The sequence below is a fragment of the Eleutherodactylus coqui genome, chromosome 6 (genome assembly GCF_035609145.1).
Source record: "Eleutherodactylus coqui strain aEleCoq1 chromosome 6, aEleCoq1.hap1, whole genome shotgun sequence".
Taxonomy (NCBI): Eukaryota; Metazoa; Chordata; class Amphibia; order Anura; family Eleutherodactylidae; genus Eleutherodactylus; species Eleutherodactylus coqui.
In genome coordinates this window covers 58065893-58091485 of record NC_089842.1, presented here as the reverse complement: position 1 = coordinate 58091485, position 25593 = coordinate 58065893, and the positions used below count along the sequence as shown (strand labels likewise).

The window sequence follows — 25593 nt, the reverse complement described above, 5'->3', positions numbered from 1 at the left end:
GAGACTCTGAAAAGAGTCCGATTTTAGTGCCGTGCGTCAACTTCAGCGGAGGACCCCGCTGGATTGTGGAGGCAGGTGAGTATAAAAGATAGATCACCCGGCTCACTGTCACCTGCCCTAACAGCCATAACTTAGTTTAAGGTGCTGTGGGGACGTGACAGGTTTCCTTTTAAACATAGTAACATATTCTCAGGAACGATCTGCTTTAATTAGGGAGTTTGAAACCCTTCTGAAAATAGAGAACTTATAGGTTTTATAGCAGTTAAGGTACTTTGACATGTAGCAGATGAGAAAATCTGTTTCATTTATCTGAAAGAGGTTATACCCTGTTTCCCCCAAAATAAGCCATACCCTGAAAATAACCCTTAGCTGCAATACATTACCTAGCAGACTCTGCCCACGTACCTTCCGCTGCCCTCCGGAGCTGCGGCAGGCCTCTTGCAGTCCTCGGTTGCCCATAGAAGATTGCTTTCAGGTTACGGGATTTATAAATCCCGCCTCTAGGTAGTGATGGTTCTGATTGGCTGAGCAGCACTCTAGAACCAATCAAAGCAACGCTCGATAAACCAATGCAATGGCCAAGATTGGTTCATCCAGCGCTGCATGGAGTTGGCTGAGCATTGCTCGAGAACCAATCGAAACCATCGCGTCGTGGAAGTGGGATTAATGAATTGACCAATCAATGGCGCACCTAAGCCAATTCATAAATCCCGTCTCCACAACGTGACGGCTGTGATTGGCTGAGCAGCGCTCGAGAACCAATCAAAGCCATCGCATTGGTTCTTCGAGCGCTGCATCGATGGTTCTTGAGCGAGGCTTAGCCAAATCTGAGCCATTGCTTCCTGGAGACGGGATTTATGAATCCCATAACCAGGAAGCATTTTTTTTGTGAGCGGCCGAGGGAGGGATGTGCACCGACCCTGTTAGGTAAGTATAATAAGACCTAGTGGCTCTTTTTGGGCAAAAATTAATATAAGACAGTCTTCTTTTTGGGGAAACACTGTATTGGTGTCAAGCACATGGATTTCTGCCACCCCCATTCAAATTAATCACAGAAATTCGTGCATCAAATCTGCCGCATGTGACTCTACTTGGTGATCTCAGTTGCAGTTGACTTCACTTGTTAGAGGCAGGTATACTGCATGTGATATGAGGTAATATAACAGACCTGTTTCATTGTTTATAGGCTGGTGAACCCATCAAGCAGTGGTCTATGGAAGAAGTTACGTCTAGATATTAAGATGTACCTGAACGCTGTCCTCCAGGTAACCGGGGTCTGCTTTCCTGGAATTCTTCAGTTGTGATAAGTTTTTATGTTGTGCAGTAGAAGTTCCAGCGTGCAGACTTATTATGGAGCAGTAGTTGCTGCATTTAAGATGATGAAGGCTGAACTACAGATCTGTATATGTGCATTTCAGTTAGTGCAGTATTGAGTGTATTACAAGGAGTCGTCTGATCCAAAGAACTGCTTTCAGGGGCGACCAAATAACTATGGTATAAATACATGAGGGGATGATACAAGGATCTCTCCTATGATCTGTTTATACCCAGGACTGTGACTAACCAGAGGAGCGCCCTCTTCATCTAGAGGAAAGCAGGTTACATCACTGACATAGAAGGGGGGTTCTTTACTGTAAGAGCAGTGAGACTATGGAACTCTCTGCCTGAGGATGTGGTGATGACTAACTCGATAAGAGTTTGAGGGGCATGTTGTAGTCACTAATAACTTCAAAAGGATTGTTGGTCCAGGGATTATTCTGATTGCCAGAATGGAGTCAGGAAGGATTTTTTTCCCTTCTTTTTAATGGGGATAATTGGCATTCATCTCATTGGGGTTTTTTGCCTTCCTCTGGATCAACATTAGGTGGAAATGAGCTGAAGTGGATAGACATTGGATGGAGTATTTCCCCAAGCTGCTGCTCTGACCATTTGTGTAATGGCCGGTGCAGCTCTAATTAATGAGAGCTACATCACAGAAGGGGAAATTAAAAATTAAAAACAATCACAGAAAATGGCCGTTACTTACTGAGTGAGGAGTGCATATAGATGCATCCTCCTCTCACCATGCAGGTAGCTGACTACCAAATGGAGAAGCCAATAACACCTGTGCAGGACACCGATAAGACAACCACTCACACTGCCTCCTGATAATGAGGGGGGTGGCTGCTTGGCGTACACTCCCACACATAATGGGTACAGGGTGCCAGACCATTCTGATATATGTAGTTCACCATGCAGACCAACAACCTATTAATGACGCCATGATAATTCGGCGGGTTGCCCTGCATTTCCATCAGTGAACCACATTGGTACTGCCACCCTGGGCTCCCCCTGGAGTCTTAATGCCACACTACATGTGAATCATAGATAATAAATGCAAGGCATTGGTTGGATGTTGGCCAAGATACATAAGCCCACTAACCACTTAACTAATTAATGAGAGCTGTGCCTACAATTACAAGCTCCGCCAGCAGGTGCCCGATCGGCAAGGGTCCATAGTGGTGGATCCCAACCAATCGACTATAGATGACCTTTCCTGAGGACCGGTAATAAGTAGTATTTTCCTAGAAAACCCCTTAGTAACTGAGCTTTTTTTCATTTTCGTGTTTTCCTCCGCTCCTTTAAAAAAAAAAGTGGTAACTCCTTTATTTATCCATCGGCGTAGCTGTATTAGGGCTTGTTTTTTGTGGGACAAGTTGTATTTTTCAATAGTACCATATAATGTACTGAAAAAATGTTTAAAAAATTCTAAGTGGAGAGAAGTGGAAAAAAAAAATGAAATTCCGCCATCTTTCGGTGCGCCTTGTTTCTACAGCGCACAAACTGCAACAAAAATGATATGACTTTATTCTACGGGTCAGCACGATTAGTACGATGCCAAACTTTTGTATAGTGGGTTTTTTTTATTTTTTGGCTGTACTATTTTTTTTTCCCCAAAGATATTTAATTTAAAATTATTTTCTGCCGCCATCTTCCGCACACAATAACTTTATTTTTCTGTCGCCGTAGTTGTGCGAGGGCTCATTTTTTGCGGGACATCCTGTAGTTTTCGTTGGTACCATTTTGAAATACACGTGACTTTTTGATCACTATTTATTGCATTTTTTCTTGAAGACTGGGTAACCAAAACGCATTTGTGGTGTTCTTTTCTGACTACGTTCATCGTGCAGGGAAAATATGCGTTATTGTGATAGATCAGACTTTTACAGACGCAGCGATACCAAATATGTATTTATCTTCTATGATTAGATTCTTTTATTATAAATGTGGTAAAAAAGTTTCTTTTAAAATCTTTTTTATAAGTATTTTTCAAAAATTAGTAAAACTTTTTACTCCTACTTTTAACTTTTTTTTTTTTTAGTCCCCACAAGGGACAACAACTCGCAATGCTTTGATTGCTCCTGCAGTATGATGTAATGCCATAGCATTACATCATACAGTGATATGGCAGGCAGTCAATCAAGCCACCCCATGGGGTTGGCTTGATAGGCAGTCTGCCAAGATAGCCCTAGTGCCTTTCAAAAGGCCTCCGGCTGCCATGACACCCACATGGCTCCCTGCGATCTCATCGCGAGGGGCCATACGAGACCCCCGAACATCATTCAGGGGATTTAAATGCTTCTGTCAGTTAACAGGACTGATCAGCCGCATGGCCGATTGGAGATGTTGACGCCGGGTGTTTCCTCTAAGAAAAGCCAGCACCCTGTATATACAAAGAGATTTCGCCCCGCGATCTCTCTTCATACAGAGATTGCAGATGCGGGCCATCAAAAGGCGTATCGGCGGTCGTTAAGGGGTCAGGGTTCAACTCCCTTTCTGTGCAGTTTGGGTGCTTTGGTAATTACAGTAGCACGTGCAGATGTAACGTCATAGTGTATGCGATTTAAAAAAATTACTTGTATAATATAACCAAAAATGTGATTTTAGGATACCTTGCATGCTGAAATACTATGGCTGTTAGACCATTTACTCTTATCTCCTGTCCAGAGTGTAAGATTCTTAGATCCGTCTGTTGTACACTAATGCAATCCATTTGGTCTCATCTGTCAGACTGGATTTGAAGTTAGCTGCGTTCTGTGTGTTTAGTGTACATGCGGAGGGATGCAAGAAGAATAATGGATGTCTTTGAAACTATTTTGCAGCTGCTGAGCTGTCTGACAGAAGCCACGGTCGGCGCCGCTGTTCTCCAGCACGTTAACAGCATTGTGCACTTCTACTTGTGCTTTCCCAAACACACTCGGCAGCTTCTCAAGGTAAGTAAGCTTCTCCGGCCCATTCATGCATCACATGGTAAGCCACTCGTTTCAGTGACTGGCAACTACTACTACATTATCCCCTGCAGCAGACTTCCATATATTTGCTATTTTCTTTAGAAGGCTTGTCTGGGACTTTACTGTTGATGACCCATGCTCAAGTTAAGGCATTAATAGTTGATTAGCAGGAGTCCCTGTCGATCAACTGATATCAGGCCAAATGTTATGGACAGAGACGGAAGCAGACAGCTCTGTCCATAGTGCAGTGGCCTGGTTTAGTATTGCAGGTGTACCTCCCATTGAATTCAATAGGAGATTTACTTGCAATACCAACCTGAGCATAAGTCCTCAATAGTAACATCCTGGACAACCACTTTAAGTAGAATACAAAAACATATTCATCTTTATGTTTAGGAGTATGAAATTTGACTGAAAATCCTTTAAACCCCTTAATGCCACAGGATGTAAGGTTATGCTATGGTAGTGTGGTACTTAACATGGTAGGACGTAAACTTGCGTCATGTGGATGGCGCGGGTTTAAAAGTGAACCCGTGCAATTTGGCAGCAGGAGTCGGCTGTTACCGATAGCCGGCCTCCTGCTGCAACAGCAGGGGTATATGAGGACAGAGATCCCTGCTGTTAACCCCCTACATGCATGTAGAGGGTTCACAGAGGGAGGGCACTCCCTCTGTGACATCCTAGGACCCCCGCGATGTACTTGCGGAGTGCTGACGGGTTGCCATGGAAACAGGATACCTGATACAGGCTTCCTGGCTTGCCATTCCCTATGATCTCTATTACAAGCATTAAGGCATTGCAGTGCAGTCCTACAATGCCTTATCATATGCATAAAGTCCCCTTCAGGGACATAGAGTATAAGGGGGGGAAAAAAGTATAAATAAAAACGCACACAAAAAACCCCCGCTTTTTTTGCTCATTTTCCCCGATTTGTATAAAATTAAATTTAAGAAAAACCCCACATTTGGTACGGTAGTGTGCTCAAATTCTAGTACAGGTCATTGCAGACATGATTTATCCTGCGCAGCAAAAAACGTAAAAAGAAATGGAGGCAAAATGAGAGGCCTATGTAAAGCTCTCAGGAGCCAAGACGGTAACCTACTGCACACTGATGAGGAGCAAACACCCCGAAACAGCTGTCTGTGTATGGCTTACTGGCTTGGTTTTCAATTTCCAATCTTTAAGATCCGTATAAGGCCGCCTGCATACGAGTTCAGCCTGGTGACCGCCGGTGGTCATTGCTGCGAAAGTGCCGGCGGGCACATGTGCAGTACAGATGACACCGTACCGTCAATATTACGATGACGCGGCCTCCTCTGCTGCAAATTTGCCGGCCAGCACATGTGCAGTTGAGAGGATGCCGCTCCGCTGCTATGGCAATGACACGGCTCCTGCGGCTGTTTTGTAATGATTATTGCAGAATGGCTGCGGGATGGACGGCTTCCATTGACTTCAATGGAAGCCGGCCGTGCGTAGCCCACACAAAAGCGTAGCATGCTGCGATTCCTACCCCGCGAGTGAGAGATTGCAATCAATTTCTTATAACATGCTATGGGCTGGATTTGCTGCAGAATCCGAAGGTGGAATCCTGCTCCTGATTTTGCAATACAAATCCACCCGTGTGCAGAAGGCCTGAAGGGTTGGACATTGATTTGAAGGAATGCTGCTATCCAATAGGTGGCGCTGCAGAGGTATTATTCTGTCTTCCTTATTTGCATATTATCCAGAGGAGCATGCATGGCCTTATAAGTCTCCTTACTCGCCTTCTAGGTGCTCTCCTCAAGAAGAGACAATACCCCTCCCGTGCTGCATGATTAACGCTGTAAAAAAAAAAACAATGGCAGAATTAATGTTTTCTCTCCCTACACTCCAAAAAATGTTTTTTTTTTACAATACATTATATGCACCCAAACGTGCCAAGCAAAAAACAAGCCCTTGAATGGCCACGTCGAAAGAAAAATATAAAAGTAGTGTCTTTTGAAAAGTGGAGATGAAAATCCCCCAAGAATCGTTGCGTCCTCAACGCCAAAATAGGCCATGTCCTTAAGGGGTTAAGGGGTATTTTTTCCACCCTAGTATTGTGTATGTGTACTTCTTTACACAAGATTCTGCTGCTGTGTTCTGCTTCTACATATAAGATATGGAATCGTGTGCCATTTACAATGTGTTCTCTTGCTGCAGAAAGCCGTCAACCTGTGGAGTACCGGAGAAGAAACCCTAAGAGTTCTAGCGTTTTTGATTCTGAACAAGATCTGCAGACACAGACAAGACACGTATCTCAACCCAGTGCTGAGGGTAGGTCTTGTCTTGTTTATTCACTCATGGCGTGTTTGGACAGTGATTTTGTTCTGATGGCATGCTGATTATCCATGATTAGAGAAACATGACTTCTTCCTTCAAAAAACAGCGCCCACACCCTTCCTTTGGTTGTGTGCGGTATTGCAGGTCAGCTCCATTCGCGTCAGTGGCTTGGAGCTGCAATTCCAGACACAACCTGTGGACCGCTTTGGTTTTTCTTGGAACGAAGTCCTGTTTAATCCTAGACAACCACTCTTCTGACGCTTTGTCAGCCACTTAACGGCCACAATACATTAACTCGCCCAGTGACTCTGAAAGGGAACCTGTCGTCACTTGTGCATCCGTAAAACAGCCTTCATCGGTGAAATGATGAAATAATGTACTTTTCAAAGTATATTTTGTTGAAATTTTTGCTAAAAAAACAAACATATATACGTTTGGCCACACTACATGGTAATTCCGGGCGGCTGGGCAGTCTCATGGCCGGGCTGCATTACCCTACTGCCGCCCCTTTCTGGCATTGTGATCTGCATGGCATATGAAACGTCCTCCACACGCCGTTGAAAATCAGCGCTACAGATCTTAGTTCTGTAACTCGGGCATTAGCGGTACGGGTACAGTTTAGTCTAGCAAAACTGCCGCCCACAAAAGGGACACATAAACTGCAGATATGCTGGTCCGGAGTCTCCCAACGCATGCACAGTCTCCTACGTCGCAATGCCAGAGAGTGGCAGCGCCGGAGGACACATTCTGGCCAGCAGAGAGACGGTCCTCTATTGGCCAATAAACACTTTTTTGCATCTTTAAGTCTTGGGCAAACAAAATATTGGAATGGGTAAAATCTATACGGTCTGACCTTATGTTTGGGGCACAGCTGGGCTGTCTCAAAATACAAGATTGTCACTGTACTTCAACAGATGTGTACGTTCTGCTTGTCCATGTAAACAGGTACCAGATGCATCATACCTTTATTAAAGCTGGGAGCAGCTGCATCAGGGCAGTAACGAGCGCCCACCACAAGTGCTCTGCAGGCTGCACTTATCCTGCAGTGCTGTCTCTCTCCATCTGATCAGCTCTCTAGCAATGATGGACAGCTGTAGTGTCCAATGGGAAACCATTACAACTGTCATTTATTGCTATGGAGTATCTGATGGGACAGACAAGCATCGGAGGATAAAGTCGCACCCACAAAGCTTTTGCCATGGGTGCCGGGTATTAAAAGTTTAATTTTGCTCTGATGCGGCTGCTCACGGCTTCCATAGAGCTATGATGCCTGCCGCCTTTTCAGCCCCTACATAGATCTGTTAGCGGTTTTGTATGAACAGAACAGCTGTCAGAATCCCCTTTAATTGCTCATGCACCATATTTGATGGACAATAGCACTGCTGGGGCAAATCCACTTGATTTTTAGATAAAGGACACCTTTCCAAGAACACGGAAATGAAACCACAATAAACCATCTGCGTTGCATCCTGCTTAGGTTTGACTTTGTTCTGCTCGTTTATTAACAAATGTATCATTTTTTTTTATGGCACAGAAAATGTATATCTCCTATGTGAAGAATTCAAAATTTACTTCGCCCAACGTTCTGCCTATGATCAACTTCATGCAGCGAACTCTGACAGAGATGTACTCGCTGGATGTCCAGGCCTCCTACCAACACGTCTTCATATACATCCGCCAACTGGCCATCCATCTGCGGAGTGCCATGACTCTTAAGAAGAAGGTAGGAAGCACGTTCTTTGCATTAGAGGAGGAGAATAAATACTACAGTAGTAAAGAGTTTAGAGGAGCTTTATTGAAACACGTGGAAGGGAAAAATGGAGCAGTTGGGCAGCCAATCGGATTGCAGTCCTAATGGTTTGGGTGAGAATAAGACTGTGGCCTCATTGATTGCTGTCTGCAATCCGCTCCACTCTTGTGTTGCTCTTGTATTAGGCCTCATGCACACGGGCGGATTTTTGCTGCGGAATCCATAGTGGGCGCCCGCCTCTTTTATTAACCCTCCATAGCATTCTATGGAAAAACTATTCTTCATGCACATTAGCATAAACCAGTTGGGGTTTCTGCTTGTGGATGAAAAATTGCAGCATGCTCAATTTACGGTGGTTCCCGCATGGACGGCTTTCATTGGGCCACGGATGAGCAGGAGATTTAAAAAAAAAAAAAAAAAGCTGTACTGAGCATGTGTGACGTCCGGCACATCCACAGTACAGCAGAAAGAAGACCCGGACAGATACGCAGGTCGCCGGCCGCAGGCACAGACGGATTCCGTTCGGGATTTCCCATGCGGAATCCGCGCGCGCTGTGGACATGAGGCTTATATCTAGATTCAACCTTTCCTAAAGGTCTTGGTGTCAATGATGTTTGATAACCCAGTACGTATCTTATGTGTTTATATTAATGTGTGTCTCCGCATGCATGGGTGTATCCGGGCTCACTCACACAGGTGTATCGGGGCTGCTTATTGCGTACATATTTTCCATGCGCATAGTATGCAGTCCTAAAAGCCCATTGATTTACATTTGGCTATTCAGACACGTGTTTTTTTTTTCACGTGCGTGAAAAAATGCAGCATGTACTATTTGGTGTGTATTATGCGCTTAACAGGCTATGGGGGTTTAAAATACATGTTACATGCATATTTAACTGTGCACTGCATATGACGCAGCCCCTGTATGCTCGTGAGCCCTTAGGCTGCTCCAACACGGCATCTTGTCATTGTGCGTTGCACATGCAATTTTCCCGCACGCAACACATGATGCCAAGAGCCCTTTGATTTGTATTGGGCCACTCAAACCAGTATTTTTTTCACACATGTATTACACGCACGAAAAGAAAAAAAAAAACCAAAACTTACCATGCACTATCTTGGTGCGTATTATATGTGCAAACACACCAGGATAGTGAATGGGGATTGGCGGCGTGCAGCAAGTAAGCATGTCATTGTGTACGAGCTTGAGAGATTGACGCACGGCATGCAGCTCACAGGGTCCTGTGCGCCTGGCCTTAATCTCCCTGCTTTTTGGAAGTGTAGCAACAGTGCCACCTACAGTATGTTATACGGAAGTGCTCACCAGTAAGGAAAGCTGGTGGTTGTCCAAAATATATTTCTACTTTTCCTTCTGTTTGTTTTCGAGGTTCCTGCCACTTTTTGATGTGGCTTTGGTAGTTTAATCTTCCCTTTTGTTACGTTAGTGATGACTAAAGAACGGCCGCAGTCAGGTGAAGAGCTTTCTATTACTGCGGTAGGAAACGTGCCGCACAACTACTGCAGAAGAAGCAATTCTGCTTTGGTAATTTACCACAGGGGCCACAAACTGCGTGTTCTTATTCTCTATGGAGAGGACATTACACTAGCACCTGCATCCACTAAAGGGGTTGTCTCGCCACTGCTGGTAACTGCCGCACGGTAACTAGATGCTGAGTAGTGGGGCACAATTAGTGCTGCGTTTTTGGTTGAGCACTTTAGGACAGTCACATACAATTCTTTACATCCTCCTCTGACCCCTTTGGTCCAAGAGTTTTTTTACGTCAATAGGATCCCCTTTCGCTGGATGTTTTCCCTCGATCACACCATTCCCACTAAACTCCACACTGTTACATGAAAAAAAAACAAGGTTGTCAGTGTATGAAATCCTGGCGCCGACTACCCTAGCACCGATGACCAGGCCTCATTAGAGGGCACTCAGATCGCTGGATTTTCCCATCTTATGTGGATTCACGCTGAAACTGGTCCACGGAAACTTGACACTTGATATTATGCTACACTGCAGGGTCACATGTATTATTTCCATACAGGGAAGCTGTTATTGTGAAAGGGCCCGTCTATCTTAAGTGGCCGTTCAGTGTAAAGTTACATAAAAAATAGCATTTCTCTAATACAGTTTTATGTACGCTGTGTGCTTGGTGACAAAGAAACCACCTACCTGTAAACAGATTTTCTGCTCCCTTCACTGACTGTAGTAAACTGGGAAATCCCAAGAACTTACTTTAAAGATATTTCATTTAAAGAGACAGCGTCAGCATCTTTTTGCGCCTGAAAGCACAAGATAGTGATTCACACTGATTACAGTGATATGTCTTCTCTGTGTATCTGTGCAGTCGTTTGGGAGAAGCTTACATTTTATCAGTGGCAGCTAGAGATGAGCGAGCGTACTCGGAAAAGCACTACTCGCTCGAGTAATTTGCTTTATCCGAGTATCGCTGTGCTCGTCCCTGAAGATTCGGGTGTCGCTGCGGCTGACAGGTGAGTCGCAGCGGGGAGCAGGGGAGAGAGGGAGAGAAAGATCTCCCCTCCATTCCTCCCCGCTCTCCCCTGCAGCTTCCCGCTCCGTGCCGGCACCCGAATCTTCAGACCTGAGCACAGTGATACTCGGATAAAGCAAATTACTCGAGCGAGTAGTGCTTTTCCGAGTACGCTCGCTCATCTCTAGTGGCAGCACATGTATAGAGGATTACAGTAAGTAGTCTCCATGTTCACGAGTTGCAGGCTAGCACAACCCATCCTGCCCTTCAGCCACCGATTAACTTCTCTCTGCTTGTTACTGTGGTGGACATTGGTTGGGCTACCTATTCCAGGGACCCCCACCAAAGTTTCCTACAATGAGTCTGGTCCTGACAAAGAGGTGACTGACTTGTCTACAGTGCTGCTTGGTGTATATTTGGAATATCTGATCGCACACTTGATATAGAATAATGGAAGGTTTCCTCCAGTGTAAGGGGAGCTGCGGAGGTCTTGTTAGGTTATACATGGGACTTGCTTAGAATTAGTGTATTCCCAGTACTGCGCCTTTCTCCACTGTCGTTATTAGCCGTGTGCAGTGCTGAGTCAGCGTTAAATGTATTTGCTGCCAAAGAGTAAAGTTTCTCTTCCTACATTTTGCTGTTTTGTATTTTTCCAATGGAAAAGCAATCCAAATTCTAAAATAAATGAATAATTATTTTTTTTAATTACGGTACCTGCGCCTTGTGGATTCAACTATAGGAGAGAGAAATAATGAGCCGGATTTATTAATCCCATCTAATGATATTGACTTGGAGCAAGCAGTCCAGAAATGCACCAAATGTAACTTGATACCACCTGTTGGTTGGATTACGGTAGTTTGGTGCAACTTTAAGCACACGATGCGTTTCAAGATGTCCGCTTCTAATAAGGCATACCCCTGGTTGAGCTAGGTGCAGTAGATTGTTTTCAGTGCATTTGCTTCACAACTAGGTCTAAAATGTGATGCAACTTTATGCATCCGGATGTGCCGGAATATGGTGCATTTTTTGACGAGGTCGCATTAGTAAGCCTGATCCAATGTGCTCTGTTGAGAGAACGAAGCTATCAAAATACTAACGACGACCTGTTGGTCCGTGCGTGAGCGAGTAGTGAGTGGGTTTGTGAGTGACTTACATGCTCTGCCCTTGATCACATGACAGTGACATCATCAAAGGTCCTCCATCCCCAGTGAGGAAGTTACATGCTCCGCCCCTGCTCATATGACTGTGACATCACAGGTCCTGTATGCACACGGCTGCTGTCTGGCTAGGTGTTCGTCAGTATTCCATAACAACTGAGGCCGCAGGGGATGTGTAGTCTGCCTGTAATCTGTGGTTTTATTTTGTAGCCTCACGTGTGAGGATTTTCGGGGGAGGGGGGGCTTGAAATATAAGCTCTACCCCGAAAATAAGTTGTAACTAAAGGAGAAAAAAAAATAAAGTATACATCACCTCTTCTGCGCTGTCCAGGGTGCCACCGCATCTTCTCCCCAGGTCCCGGCACTGATCTTTTTCATCTTCTGGCCGGGGATTGAAAAATTCCCGGCTGCTGAAAGCGCTGGCTGTGATTGGCTGACACTTGGTTTAATCACTGCCATTCATCGAGCACTTGCTGCGATTGGCTAAGTGTCAGACAATCACAATCAGTGCTTCCAGGAGGCAGAGATTTTTGAATCCCCGGCCAAAAGAGAAGATCAGTGCCGGGACCCGGGAGAAGCTGCAGCCAGGCTGACAGCTCGTCTCCTGTGATGTATGTGTGTTTTGTTTTTTTTTGTTTTTTTTTTTTCCCAGCACTTAGGGCTTAGATTAGAGCTTTGACCGTAGCATTGGCTATTGTCAAAGTTGCATTGCATCGTATGCAAACCGCGTTTTAGTGCAATGCAACAGAGAGGAAGGCTCCATAGGCAAACATGGGCTACAAAACCTCGCGTGTCGCGGGCATATCGCCGGACCATGTGTGAAGGAACCCATAGGAAAGCATGGGCTTCACATACATGCGATTTGTAGCATTGTAGCAAAGCGACAAAATCGCATGACTTTGTCACCCGTGTAAAGGAGCCCTAAAGGGGTTCTGACACGAATCAGGTTTTTATGCTTTAAAAGCCATTGTTTCCTGGTCTGCCTAATGGACACAAGGAACCCATGGTTTTTTGGCGTGCTAAAGCATAAAAACCTAATACTTACTTTTTTGTGGTGTTGTGCAGCGGGGGTCATCTCCCAGCAGGCAGTCTTCTTCCTCAGACGAGCCGCCCCCCTCCGGGAATTCGCGCATTCGCAGAAGACAGGTGCCCTCTGACAGGAGTCAGGACGGGCCGCCTCTCCACTGCGCACGCGCAGAACTTGCAGTTACGCCAGGACGGACGGGCCGCCCACAGCAAGCACTGATTGTGACGTGGCTCCCGTCTGTTTACCTCGGAAGTGGCCCACGGACAGAGCAGAGTAGCAAGCGGTCATTTTGACCGCTCCAGCTCTGCTTTAAGAAGCTGCAGAAGAAGATGCCCGATGGACGGGACATGCCTGGCAATCGGTCCTGGACAGGTAAGGGAAGTAAAAAAAAAAATATTTTTTTTTGTTTTTCATGTTAAAACCCCTTTAATGATCTGGCAGTGTATTTAACACAGCATGCTGCCCAATCATCGGCAAAACTCTGCAGCCATACATACCGCAGCTCCTCCTCATCTGTCCCTCTACAGCAGATAACCCGGAGATCACTCTCATATTTCCTGGGCGCAGGTCCTCACAGGGACAGACAATAGCAAAGGTCAAAGGTCTTGAAGTAGCAGCAGGACCTCTGATGACTTCATAGCCTTGTGACCAGGAGGCAGCTAGAGGGGTCATGTATTACCACACTTGTACGTGGGGACTAGTATTAGCCCCTTAACGCTCCATGTCTTAGTTATGTCATGGAAGGTTAGGGGTCTTCAGGGAAATGGATCAGAAGCAGATCCTGTTCCATACAATGCAAGTGCCGGCCATTTTTATTTATTTTTAACTGCTGATACCTGCCCGCAACAGCTGCGATCAGCCATGCCGTTCACGGCTGTTAACCCTTTAAATGCCCTCATCAATTCTGACAGCACCCTTTTAAATGCCCTGATTTCAATATGGGAATCCCGAACATTTGATTGCCATGGCAGCTAGGGGCTTTCTGTAAGCCCCCAGGGCTGCCATTACTGATTGGATATCAAGCCATGCCTGTGGCGTGGCTTAGTATATTGCCTGTCAGATGGCGGTATGATGTAATACTATGGTATTTACATCATACTTCAGGACTGCAAGTTCAGGTTCCCTATGGGGACTAAAAAAATATGTAAAAATCGGTTTTACAAATTTTGTTAGAAGTAATAAAAGTTGAGAAAACCTTTCCCCATAATTATAATAAAATCTAAATACAAAAATAAACCATATTTTTGGTATCGTTGCATCCGTAAAATTCTGCATTATTTACCCTGCACTGTGCGTGTTGTCAGAAAAAAAAATTACAGAATGTCATAATTGCGGCTTTTGTCTTTTTTGGGTTTTTTTTGATCACCCCGTCTCCAAGAAAAAATTTAATGAAAAGCGATCAAAGAGTCACATGTACTTCAATATGGTACCAATAGAAACTACAGGGAGTCCTGCAAAAAAAAAAAAAAAAAGCCCTAACACAACTGTGTTGATGAAAAAATAAAAAAACTTATGGCTGTCAGAAGATAGACGGTGAATTTGGTGTAATCTTTAAGTCATACAGCAAAAAAAATATATATATATATATATTGTAAATTTAGTATGGTAGTAATCCTACTGACCGGTGGAATACTTCTGTAAGTTTTGCTGCAGGTACAGCACCCCCTAGAGACTGCCTCACTGTCTGGCAGTTAAAAATATGCCAAATATACTAAAGAATAAAAGTAGAATAAAGTAGAATTTGCACAAATGGCCCTAAGTGCCTCCTTTAGATCAGTAAACATGGGCCGTGGTCTCTACATAGCGGCCTCTGCTATCTGGCAGTACTGACCCCTCGTTGACATAATCTGGGCAGTAGACACTTGCGCTGGTACTTGTTTTGTTACCCTTGTATAATGGAATTAGGTTTAATGCCATTTGAGGTGTCTGGATATGTGTCCAATCCCTTTTACGTCCAGGTTTAAAGATGATTAGATCTTGCAAACTCAACAGTTTGCTTTCTGCAGCTGGGGGAACGTGATCTTAATGTTGTCACTCTTGTCTGGCCGGGTGACCTCTATTAGTGCCTTACAAGCTTAGGACGACAGGGCAGACTACCTGACTAGCTTTGTACTGCATAATTAGTGATTTGCTTTAGCGTCTCGGCTACACGCGACTTTACCATTTTAGGTGATTTTATCATAGCAGTCCTAATACTGATCTGATATGTCCATATGGAACTGTCTACACCGGCTGCTAATGAGGATCTAGTAAGAGGTGTATGTAGTAAGCCCACTTTAGTGGCGGCTGCAGGCGGCCAGAACCTAATGTCTTAAATCCATAGAGAAGCTTGTTACCAGAAATATAGACCTCCAACTGCTCTCAAGATACGCTGAATGGTCACTTTATTAGGGACCCCCATCTAGTAGCACGTTGGACCTCCTTTGCAGTTCAGAAACACAACAGTTCGGGGTGGTATAGATTCCACTTGGTGTTGGAATCATTCTGCAGGAATATTGGCCCATGCGGACAGAAGACGTCTTACTGTTGCCGCAAACTAGATGGAGCTGCTGACAGTCTGAACATCTTACAGGAAGGGTTCATCAATTCATGCTGCTTGCACTAAATTCTGACCTTCCATCAGCATGGTGCAACAGAAATTCAGCTGTCCAGGAGATGTTTTCTACTGCTCAGTGATACAAATTTTGTGCTCTTCTCCCCGGGGTCTTGTCTTTCTCTCTATTAGACAGCACTGGCACTGGTCATCTGTGGTTATAGCTCATCCGTGCTAAGGAACAGTAAGTTGTGCATTCTGAAACATTATATAGAGCACCAGTGTTGTATTCAGCTGTAATTCGCTTGACTGCACCCCAGCTGTTTATCTGAACGATTTTTGACATCCTCTTCTGACCCCTTTCCTTTGAATAGTTGTTGGTCCACAGGATCCCCTTTTGCTGGATGTTTTTTTTTTTTCAATTGCACCATTCTCTGTATACTCTGTATAATAGAGCCCCGTGTGGCACAGAGTGCCAAGGCAGCAGGAATGCAGTCCTAAGCTCTTGCTCACGACCTGAAGGTTGCAAGTTCAATTCCTGCGTGGTTCAGGTAGCTGACTCAAGGTTGACTCAGCCCTCAATCCTTCCGAGGTTGGTAAAATAAGTCACTGGGGGGTAATACATAAAAAAATATATATATTTTTTTTTTTTACTCTCCTCACTGTTTGTATGAGAGAATGCCACGCGGTTGGCAGTGACATCCCGGCTAGTCTAGCACCGATGACCAAGACTTGGAAGTCGCTCAGGCTGCTTGATTTTCCCATTTTAGGCCGCCTGCACACAGGCGGAAATCCCGCGGCGGGATTATCCGCGGGATTTCCACCACTAAAAGCCTGGGTAGGAGTGCATTACAATACGCACTCCTATGCAGACGGCCGCGCGAAATGTCGCGCGGCGAACAAACCGCGGCATGTCCTATTTCTGTGCGGGGCTCGCAGAGCCTCGCACAGAAACGTCACTCACCCGGCTGCCGCCTCCGGTCTGCGCATGCGCCGGCACATGAAAGAGCTGGGGCTACCAGGCGCGGGTGAGTACGGGCTCCTCCCTGCAGGCACTGGGGTCGGGTCCGGCGGCGAGAATTCTCGCCGCCAGATCCAACCCGCCCGTCTGCAGGCGGCCTTAATGTGGATTCACACTGAAACTGATCCACGGAAAACTTACTTAATTCAATGTTGCCCTCTGGGGTCTCTGGTCTATTTTCCATACAGGGAATCTACAAACATGAAAGCATCGGGGTCTCTAATAAAGTGGTCATTCAGAGGATACTGAAAAACTATTTGCTCTTTTGGACAAGGTGTTAAAATGTCTGGAGGACGGTTGGCCGGCTTTAGAGAAAGCCTTTGTCAGTTTGTACCGTATATATCTCTACTGCAGCTGACTGTTACTAGTCCAACTAATGCGCCTCGTTTAAAGGGACGGGGCTACGTTGTTTGCTTTGGCATTAAATGACCTTCTTTGTGCTGCTGTATTGCACAAGGTATCTGTAGCGTTTTCTGGGTGTATGTTCGTTCCCGTCTCGATGTGGGATTGTATAACAGAAACTCTGTTAATTGGATTGTGATAACCGTCTTCTCACTCGCAGCTCAGACAGCTACTTATAAGCCAATTATTTTTTGCTCAGATTTGTTTATTTTATAGCTGCACCAAGCTGCTCCCTGCAGAAGACCGGTCTGTGCGGCAGACACTTAATATCCGGCTAGGTGCCGTAACCTGCTTCTAGGATTGCCTCTTGTAATGTTCTGTGAAAGGTTGCAGTCAGTCCAAGGGCTCTACGCCTGTAGTCTATGCTCTATCTATGACATGAGGCTAAGGGAAATGATCACTATGTCGTCCAAAAACCTCCATCTCTTACACTGTCCCACCAAAAGTAATGGGACATCAGAGTGAGAATTAAAAGTAGCATTTATTTCCATATGTTAATACTTAGTGGGGCTCCTTTGGCCCTAATGGCATTGCATATTCTCTGTGGCATACTTTTCTACTACCATCTGATGCCCTTCAGCTGGTACTTCCCTTCATTCATCCTGCAAACTTCTGGCGAATTTTCTCACAGAAGATGGACAATGTTCATATTTCCTGACCTGACATTCTTGTTCATCCCAGAGAGGGTTCAGGTCAGGACTCTCTACAGGGCAGTCCAATCGTGGAACATCCATATCCTCAAACCGAAGTAAAACGGTATTGAATTTGTGACGAGGCTCCTTGTCTTGTTGGAAGTATTGCTGACCATTCCTAGAATATTGCCACATTGTCAGCAGCACATTATTGTCTAGAAAGTCAGGATACCCCTACGTGTTCATGGTTCTTGTCACTACAACCGACGGACTGAGACCATGCCACGTAAAACATCCCTAGAACCTCCGCCATACTTAACCGTTGGCACAGCACACTCGGTCATAAGCCGTTCCCCATCATCCTCCTCACCCAAGGTACGTCCATCTGATGTGAAGATGCAGTAGTGTGATTCATCACTCCAGAGAACGTTCTTCAATTGCTCAACTTTCCAATGATGACACTTCTTGCAGCATTGTAGACGGCCGATGCATTGCGCTTATAGTCAGCAGCATAACCCTACATTGAATGGCGTGCAGTTTACACAAACTATGACTGTGACCTCCAACGATCTGCATCTTATGCAGCATGGTTTAGGACATGTGAAATGCTAAGACACGATCCATTCTACTAAGGTGGCGTCCAAATACTTTTGTTAGGATGATGTATATTTGCCCTTTAAACTACCCTTGCAGCTGAGTTAAACAATCTCCTGCCCCTTGTTGGTCAAATTTTTTTTTTTTACTTTCTTTCTTTTCTTCTCAGAGCCAAACCTCTAAAAGTATTCTGTCTCCAGGTTTGTGAAGTTGGACTTGGATCTGAGCTCTGAATCAGAGGTCGTCATGCTGACCCACCCCCCCCCCCCCCCCCGTCTGTATCATGCAGACTGTTAGCTCTCTCCTTTTATGTATAGAGAGCTACCACTCTAATGTTGGCTGAATTTGACCATTCCGGTGCCCAGCATGCAGTCTGTTTACGGCCAGCTTTATACCACTAGCACCTGATTGACCCCATTGACTTATAATTGAGTCGGAAGCAGTTTGTAGTTTTGATAAAATCCTATGACTAAGCCCCCAATGCAGAAATGATCCGGCTCATGTACTGCTGTACTACTTTTGCATTTCACTATGTTTTCCATTTCTTCTCGATAGGTCACCATTAGTGGATGGTCGGGGGTCCGCACTGATCAGCTGAGTAGACAAAGCTGCCGACAGGTGAAGCTGTCAAAAATGCTTTCTGTAACACAGTGGTAGGTTTTGGTAGTGCAGCTCTTTCCCATTAAGGTGAATGAGCGAGTGCTGCTCTACCAGACCAGATTACTGCACTACAGACAGTTCTGGCCATCCACAGCTCCATCCAATCAGTTGCTCGGCAGAGGTCACCAGTATCGGATCCCCACCTTTCCTCCATTGATGACCTCTTCTGAGGGTGGGCCATCAGTAGTTCTTCTCCTGGAAAGCCCCTTTTAATGAAGGCAGCATACATATGAAGACTTTTGCAACAGTTTATGACTCATCAAATTTTGCGCAAGGCTTGCTAGCAGGGAGCATCCCTACCCCAGACTGACACATTTATGTATAAACTGGTGGGAATTATACCCAAAATGTATGCTAGATCGGATCTGGACTATATTTCTCTGTGCGCACGGAGGAGCTGCGATGCGCCTTCATACGTATGTTAGGTGCATTGTGTGCCAGCGGAAATTATATTAAGACCGGTCTTTTAAACGTCGGTCTTAATTTCTGCTTAGAGTGTGATGATGACTGTATTATGGAGTGATGCGTCTGCAGTATGTCGCCTTCCGCAGTAGTAACAACTTACCTTCTCTCTGTCTCCATAGGGTGCTTATCAGTCGGTTTACAACTGGCAGTACGTCCATTGCTTGTACCTTTGGTGCCGCGTGCTCAGCACAATCCACCCCAGTGAGGTTCTGGAGCCTCTGATCTATCCTCTGGTCCAGGTTATCACCGGCTGTATCAGGTAGGTACCAATGGAAAAGGGGTTGGATGAGCTTAATCATTGGTTTAATCCTTTTCTTTTCTTTTTGCAAATGGAGAAAGCCATTGTGTAATCTCCACAATAGGTCACATACATGATAGACCAGTGGCTGGGTTACAATGACCCTTATTAAAAGAGGTTCTTTAGGGTGGATTCACAAGTGGCCTAATTTTGCACTCTAAAATCCTCATGTGTAAAGGCCCATTTAGACACAACGGTTATTGCTCAAAATTCGCTCAAAAGCCATCTTTTGAGCGATAATCGTTGTGTGTAACTGCACTGACATCCTGCAGTTTTCGTTAATTTGTCACTCATCATTGTAGCAGGCTGAGTATGAAGAACAGAGCGGTCCAGTTCTGTTCTCCATACCGGGCACAGAGCGCTCGGCTGTGTAACACCCGGGCGCTCCGTGCAGAAAACATCTCGATGTAGAAGACAACAGGGGACACCCTGTTGTCTTCTGCAGCCTCCCATGCGAGTTCGGTGGGATTTAGAGATGGACAGAACTTGCATCGGCCCTTATTTTCTATGGGATCGTTAAAAAAAAAACAAAAAAACAAACATGCAATTTTCATGCAAGTGCGATGTGTTTAACATGGGTTACTATGTGGCCCACATGAGGAAAGAACCAGGAAGTACGGAGCTGAAGTCTGATAAAGATGTGCAGGAACCCGCAGTGATGCCATTAATTGGAATGCTGGCCACCTATATACAACTGCTCTGTTCATTTCAATGGGGCTACCGGAAATAGCCGAGTGCTTTTGTACTCTTATCTCTGGGAGTGCTAAAAAAAAATGGAGCATCTCTGCACATACATGAATGCCACTCCACTCAATCTCCTCCCCACTGCAAGCCCGCAATGAGGAATGCTGAAATGGTAACCCCATTTTTGGGATTAGTGGGTGTCCCAGCTGTTGGACCCCCACCGATCTATCACTTTTCACCCATTCAGTGGATCGGGGTTAACTGGAGAAAACATCTGTCTTCAGAATACCCCTTTAAAAGCTATACACAAGAGTTGTTTCATAACTTTTCTTGAGACATGAGTTGTAAGCTTGCTAAATTAGGCATGAATACAAGAGCCCCTGTGTAACCCATAAGGAAGCGCTCCGGCACAAGTTTTGGGGGGCGTATTATGCTAAGTCAGTAGCTGTAGTCTAGCGGTGTAATTTGTTTCATCCCAGTTGAGTTGCTTCCCTACATTTTGAACCCTTTCATTATGTGCAGCTGCATCATGTAATCCCTGTTGTGCCCCCTGGGTGTCAGGGTTTATATAATGCAGGATCGGGAGCCGAACCCGTTCCATACATGGCTTTGACAGCTGACACCCAGCCACAGCAACCGTGATCAGCGTTCGCTGCTGTTTACACTTGAAATGCCTCGAATGACACTTGGGTCCTGAACACCCCCTATACTCCACATGGTCCCACTAAAAAAATTATCCCCCTCAGAGTCCCACTGACTGAAAGATTATAAAAGTTGTGGCGGTCACAAGAGCGCGACAGAAAATGAATTTTGTTTTTAAAAGATTTTTTTTCAAAAGTAGTACTGCGAAAAACCCTAAATGTTGCCTTACCAGACAGGCAGAATAGTTATGTCATCTTCACTTATCTGAATGGTAATTGTTCAGTCTAAACGCAGCTTTAGAGAATTATTGAGGAGAACAAAAAATATTTCCATTGTCAGACCGTCATTTGTTTTACGTTCAGTCTGAAGCGACGGGGATGACGTGTTATACTGGGGCTATAAAATAATACGCAGTGATAAAGGAAAGGATTAACTACGTAACCCGGGCATCTTAATTCTCCCTCTGCACAAGGGAACGTATGTGGCTCCAAATGGTCTGGAGACTTTCCTGGAACATGAACCACATTCACCATTAGGTGGCAGCATTGCATCAAATGCAGAACATCGATGGGCCTGTTGATAGCGGTGTGTTGGATATATAGGTAGTACAGAACAGGAAGTCTGCTGTGCTGAAGGTAATAGCTTCCCACAAATATCACCAGAGTGTCAAAATCTCATACGCAGCATATGTAGTATCTGTAGAACTGTTTTATGGTCCTGTTTGATGCTTGGAAGCCCCCACATGTATTCCTACTGTACTACCTTTCTACGACTGCATAACTATTTACCTAGTACTCGGCCACGATTCTAGAACTTGATCTCACATGTTACTTTTTCCTTAGGCTTGTCCCCACATTGCGGTACTTCCCCCTGAGGATGCACTGTATACGGGCCCTGACGCTGCTGTCGGAGAGCGTCGGAGTCTTCATCCCTATACTACCTTTCATCCTGGAGGTAAGTTCTCTCCATGTGCACAGCTTTTGTTCTGCAGGCATTTCCTATATTGCCTGCATATGTATCATGGTTTACATTGCATTTTTCCTTTAATGTCGCTCGCCCCTTGCAGTAGAAGACATACTTGCCTGTACATATGTAATGAGCTTTACAAAGGAGAAGCTGCTGGGATATGCCATTACTTGCTGATTGTGGGAAGCTGTCTGCGGGAACCACTATCAATCATGGGAAAGAAAGGGACTTGCCATTGTTTCTGCACAGCGCCGCACCCGACTAGATGCTGTGCGGAGAATTTCAGCCAACGCCTGGACTGCTTGCAAAATTTCGAGGAAGCCGTTGTGCTCCACAGACCGCCGAGGCCCCTTTATTCTGGCAATCAGTGGGGGTTCTGCATGGTTGGACATTCATGATCAGTTTGTAAAGGTATATCCTAGCAGTAGGCCTTCACTCGCTGGGGTAATGAAAACTTTACAACCACATTAAACAATAGCAGAGATGCATCGTCTCTTGGGAAATGTCATTAGGGATCAGGTATATAGTGTGCAATAATTAATTTTTTTTTCCTAGTATCCCCCACTTGTTATACACCGAATTACTTTTTCTATCCATCCCTTGCAGATTATAGCATAGGTCTTCTACATTTCTTACCAACTTCTTTTTTTGCAAAGAATTTTTTTAGTACCGCTCGGTTATCGTCTTTAGATGTAGATTGGCTCGGTGCCACAGATTGACAGCCTCCACACAACACGCTAATAGGCAGGAGGTTTATCATCCGAGGAGCAGAACTGCACAGTAGTAGCTGTGTGAGTTGCTAAGCACCGTCTCTTCCCACCAGCATCAGGCTTGAAACATAGCCTCTGGGTGATACACGTCCATCTAATAATAAGCGGTACGAAGAAACCTGTTTTCCGTCTGTACAGCAGTACGCCACCTTCACGCTTTATTTTTCTCTTTGATCAGCAACCGTAGTGTTCTATTTTCCAAAAACTTTATAGTTTTTTTGTCCTCTTTCCCCCCCCCCCCCCCCCCCTCCCCTCCTTATTGCACTGTCTAGTCTCACTCGCCTGGCCAGATCCGGCGGTGACGGTGCAAAAGGGGGTGAGGTTCGGGCGGAGGTTTTATTGATGTTCTTGGCTTCACTTTGCATTTTGGTAGCATTGGGATTGAATATGGGAAGCACCGGAGGTTTAGGCAGCCTCGTGATGCTCAGTCTGTCCCAGAGCCAAGATGTTGTTCAGTGGAAGGAAATACTTTTGCGGCTGCTAGGCTCCGTCCAGCCCACATCCTTCGATTCCTTGCCAGCTTCGTTTCTGTGATCCTTTCCTTTCCCCTCCCTGCAGGTCTATGGCGGCTGCCTGCTGCACATTTCCACTTGGGAGTCATATGGGGAGGCTCAGGCGTTGCTCACCATATATACTGATTTACTTCGCAGACTGTTGTTTTTCTTTAGTCTTTTTTTTTTTTCTTCTTTTCCTGACATTCCTCAGTAATTTTCAGCCATGCTTTTATGTCATGGTTTTTGACACTAGACCGCTAGAATACAGGTACGGCTGAAGTGAACCGCTCCGCTGTGGTCCCGGCGTTTTTCGGGATGGCTGCTGTCACCGGAAGCCAATTAGAGGTCGTACCGTCACGTTCCCGAACTCCTGGCATCATGGCGCTCAGGATGTGAGTGTTGATGCCAGGAGAGTGAATAGTGACGCTGCAGACTCTGATTGGCTTCAGTGGTCACCTGACGGCGGTAACAACAAATGCTGGGACCGCAACGGGGTTGCAGCAGTGGATCCTGGCGACAGCGGAGGCATAAGCAATGTTCAGGGTACTTTACTACATCCCGTCCTACTGAAGGGATGTTGTCCGGTAACTGGACAACCCCTTTAACCCTTTCCAATCCACTGTCTGATGTCTAAAGACATTCTGATGAAGGCTGTACAGCTCCGATGTCGGAAGACGTCCGGCAGGGTATACTTACTGTATATTACTGGCAGCTCTGTTGTCAGGAGCCTCGCAAGCATGTCCCATACCGCAGTACTGGCTCTAGCCAGCAGATGGTGCCATTGTATAATGGCAGAAAGAGAAAGCCCCCTAGGAAACCCTGAATCCAAAATTGGATTGCAAAGGGTTAAAGTGAAGAAACACTATGACATACTTATTAAGACTGTTGCATTGGTTTTTGGACTATATTATAGTAAATTTGACTAGAGCCCCACCTCCTTCTTCTTCTTCTTTTTTTCTTTGTGTTGAGAAAAGGCAAATTTTGACACATGCCATATTTGTGGCAAAATGTGCAACTTCTATACACAACTTTACTGCTGTAATGTCTTGTTAACTTTTCCCCACACTGAAATATTTTAGTTAAAGTTGGAATTCCTAAAACTTTAGGCCCCCCTGTCTGTCAACGTTAGAGGCGGTGTAGTGGATAGGTGGCTGTATTGAAGTCTGTTAGTTACAGAAACCATTTTATTTACCACTTCAACTTGCCTGATGGGCATTAGGGGGTACCCGTTCTCTTCTTAGATGTGGGTTCTACCTCTCCAATGTCCAGCCTCAATCATAGACTCTTCTTTGTTCCCTTTCTATTGGCAGCACCCTAACCATTTCTTGTTGCCCATTGATCCAATACCAAGAAGGTCCTCGAGTATAAGGGCATTATAAGAACAAAGTACACAGTTCTGATGGAGATGATACTGGATCATACAGAGGGAAGGCAGAAATACAGTTAATATTAAATACGTATCACAAGTACCAGAGCCTGAAATAAAGTCAGCATTTTACAAGCCGCCCTTCTTGTTTTCTGGTGCCGGCGTTGGGTACAGCAGCTTCTGCCCTTTACTAGCCGAGCCAAGTCTTCATTAGTCATTTAACACTTGGCCTCATCTCTTAAGGCCCATTTACAGGATATGATTGCTGGGTAGCAGTATCATCCCGTTAGTCAAATCTCCTGACTGCACCTTATGAATGGAGAGAATTCCCTGCGTGGGAGATTTCCCTTATATTTTATGCATGATCAATTTCATCAGCGATCTTTCCAATTATTCTGTCGTTGGATCAGTTTGCCCATTGTCATGGGGAGTTTATAGAGAGGGCTCAGAGTTACTTCATCATATGACTTTATGATAACCTGTTGCAAAATGGGTAATAACTTAGTTTACCGGGCGTATTTATATCCGCTGTATTATATTAGTACTCCATCATGATGACTAAGTGTGTCATTTCGGGGACCTGGCAGGCTGCCATCTGTCAACTTTATAGTTCCAAATCTAGTAGATATACCGAGCAAAACTATTTGTTGTGACTGTTGATTTCACTGGAAGTCACTTGACCGCTGCAGCCGTTCTCCTGGTGGTAGCTCTCACATTCTTGGTGCCATGATGCCAGGAGTTCAGAACGGAGATGCTGCCGCCTCTGATTGGCTACAGCGGTCAGGTGACTTCTGCTGAGGTCCTCGTCCACAACAATCAGCAGGAGGACAGTGGGGCAACAATGCTGGATCCCTACAGCAGAGGACCGGTGTGTACCTCGCAGTTTTCTTATTTTTATTTTAGAACAGTTGGAGCCATTGCCGCAATGCTGTCCTGTAACTGGACAACCCCTTTAATTGCCTGTCCTCAGGATATATCATCAGTAGTTGATTGGTAGAGTTTGCCGGGTCACATGGAGCTGATGTAGAAATGCAGCCCTAAGCGAGTTCAATTCCTGCATTGTTC

At 45.2% G+C, this 25593-nt stretch overlaps 1 protein-coding gene across 2 annotated transcripts in view; it reads left to right on the top strand.

The window, feature by feature from the left end:
• The window catches only part of NOC2L (NOC2 like nucleolar associated transcriptional repressor), an 81070-nt gene that overhangs the window by 13490 nt on the left and 41987 nt on the right, over positions 1-25593 (top strand). For both annotated transcript variants that reach the window (XM_066606887.1, XM_066606886.1), the window contains exons 7-12: positions 1187-1265; positions 4143-4253; positions 6453-6566; positions 8107-8295; positions 19428-19567; positions 21775-21886. In XM_066606887.1, coding sequence (XP_066462984.1) covers positions 1187-1265; positions 4143-4253; positions 6453-6566; positions 8107-8295; positions 19428-19567; positions 21775-21886 — 745 coding nt within the window. The remainder of the gene's footprint in view (positions 1-1186; positions 1266-4142; positions 4254-6452; positions 6567-8106; positions 8296-19427; positions 19568-21774; positions 21887-25593) is intronic.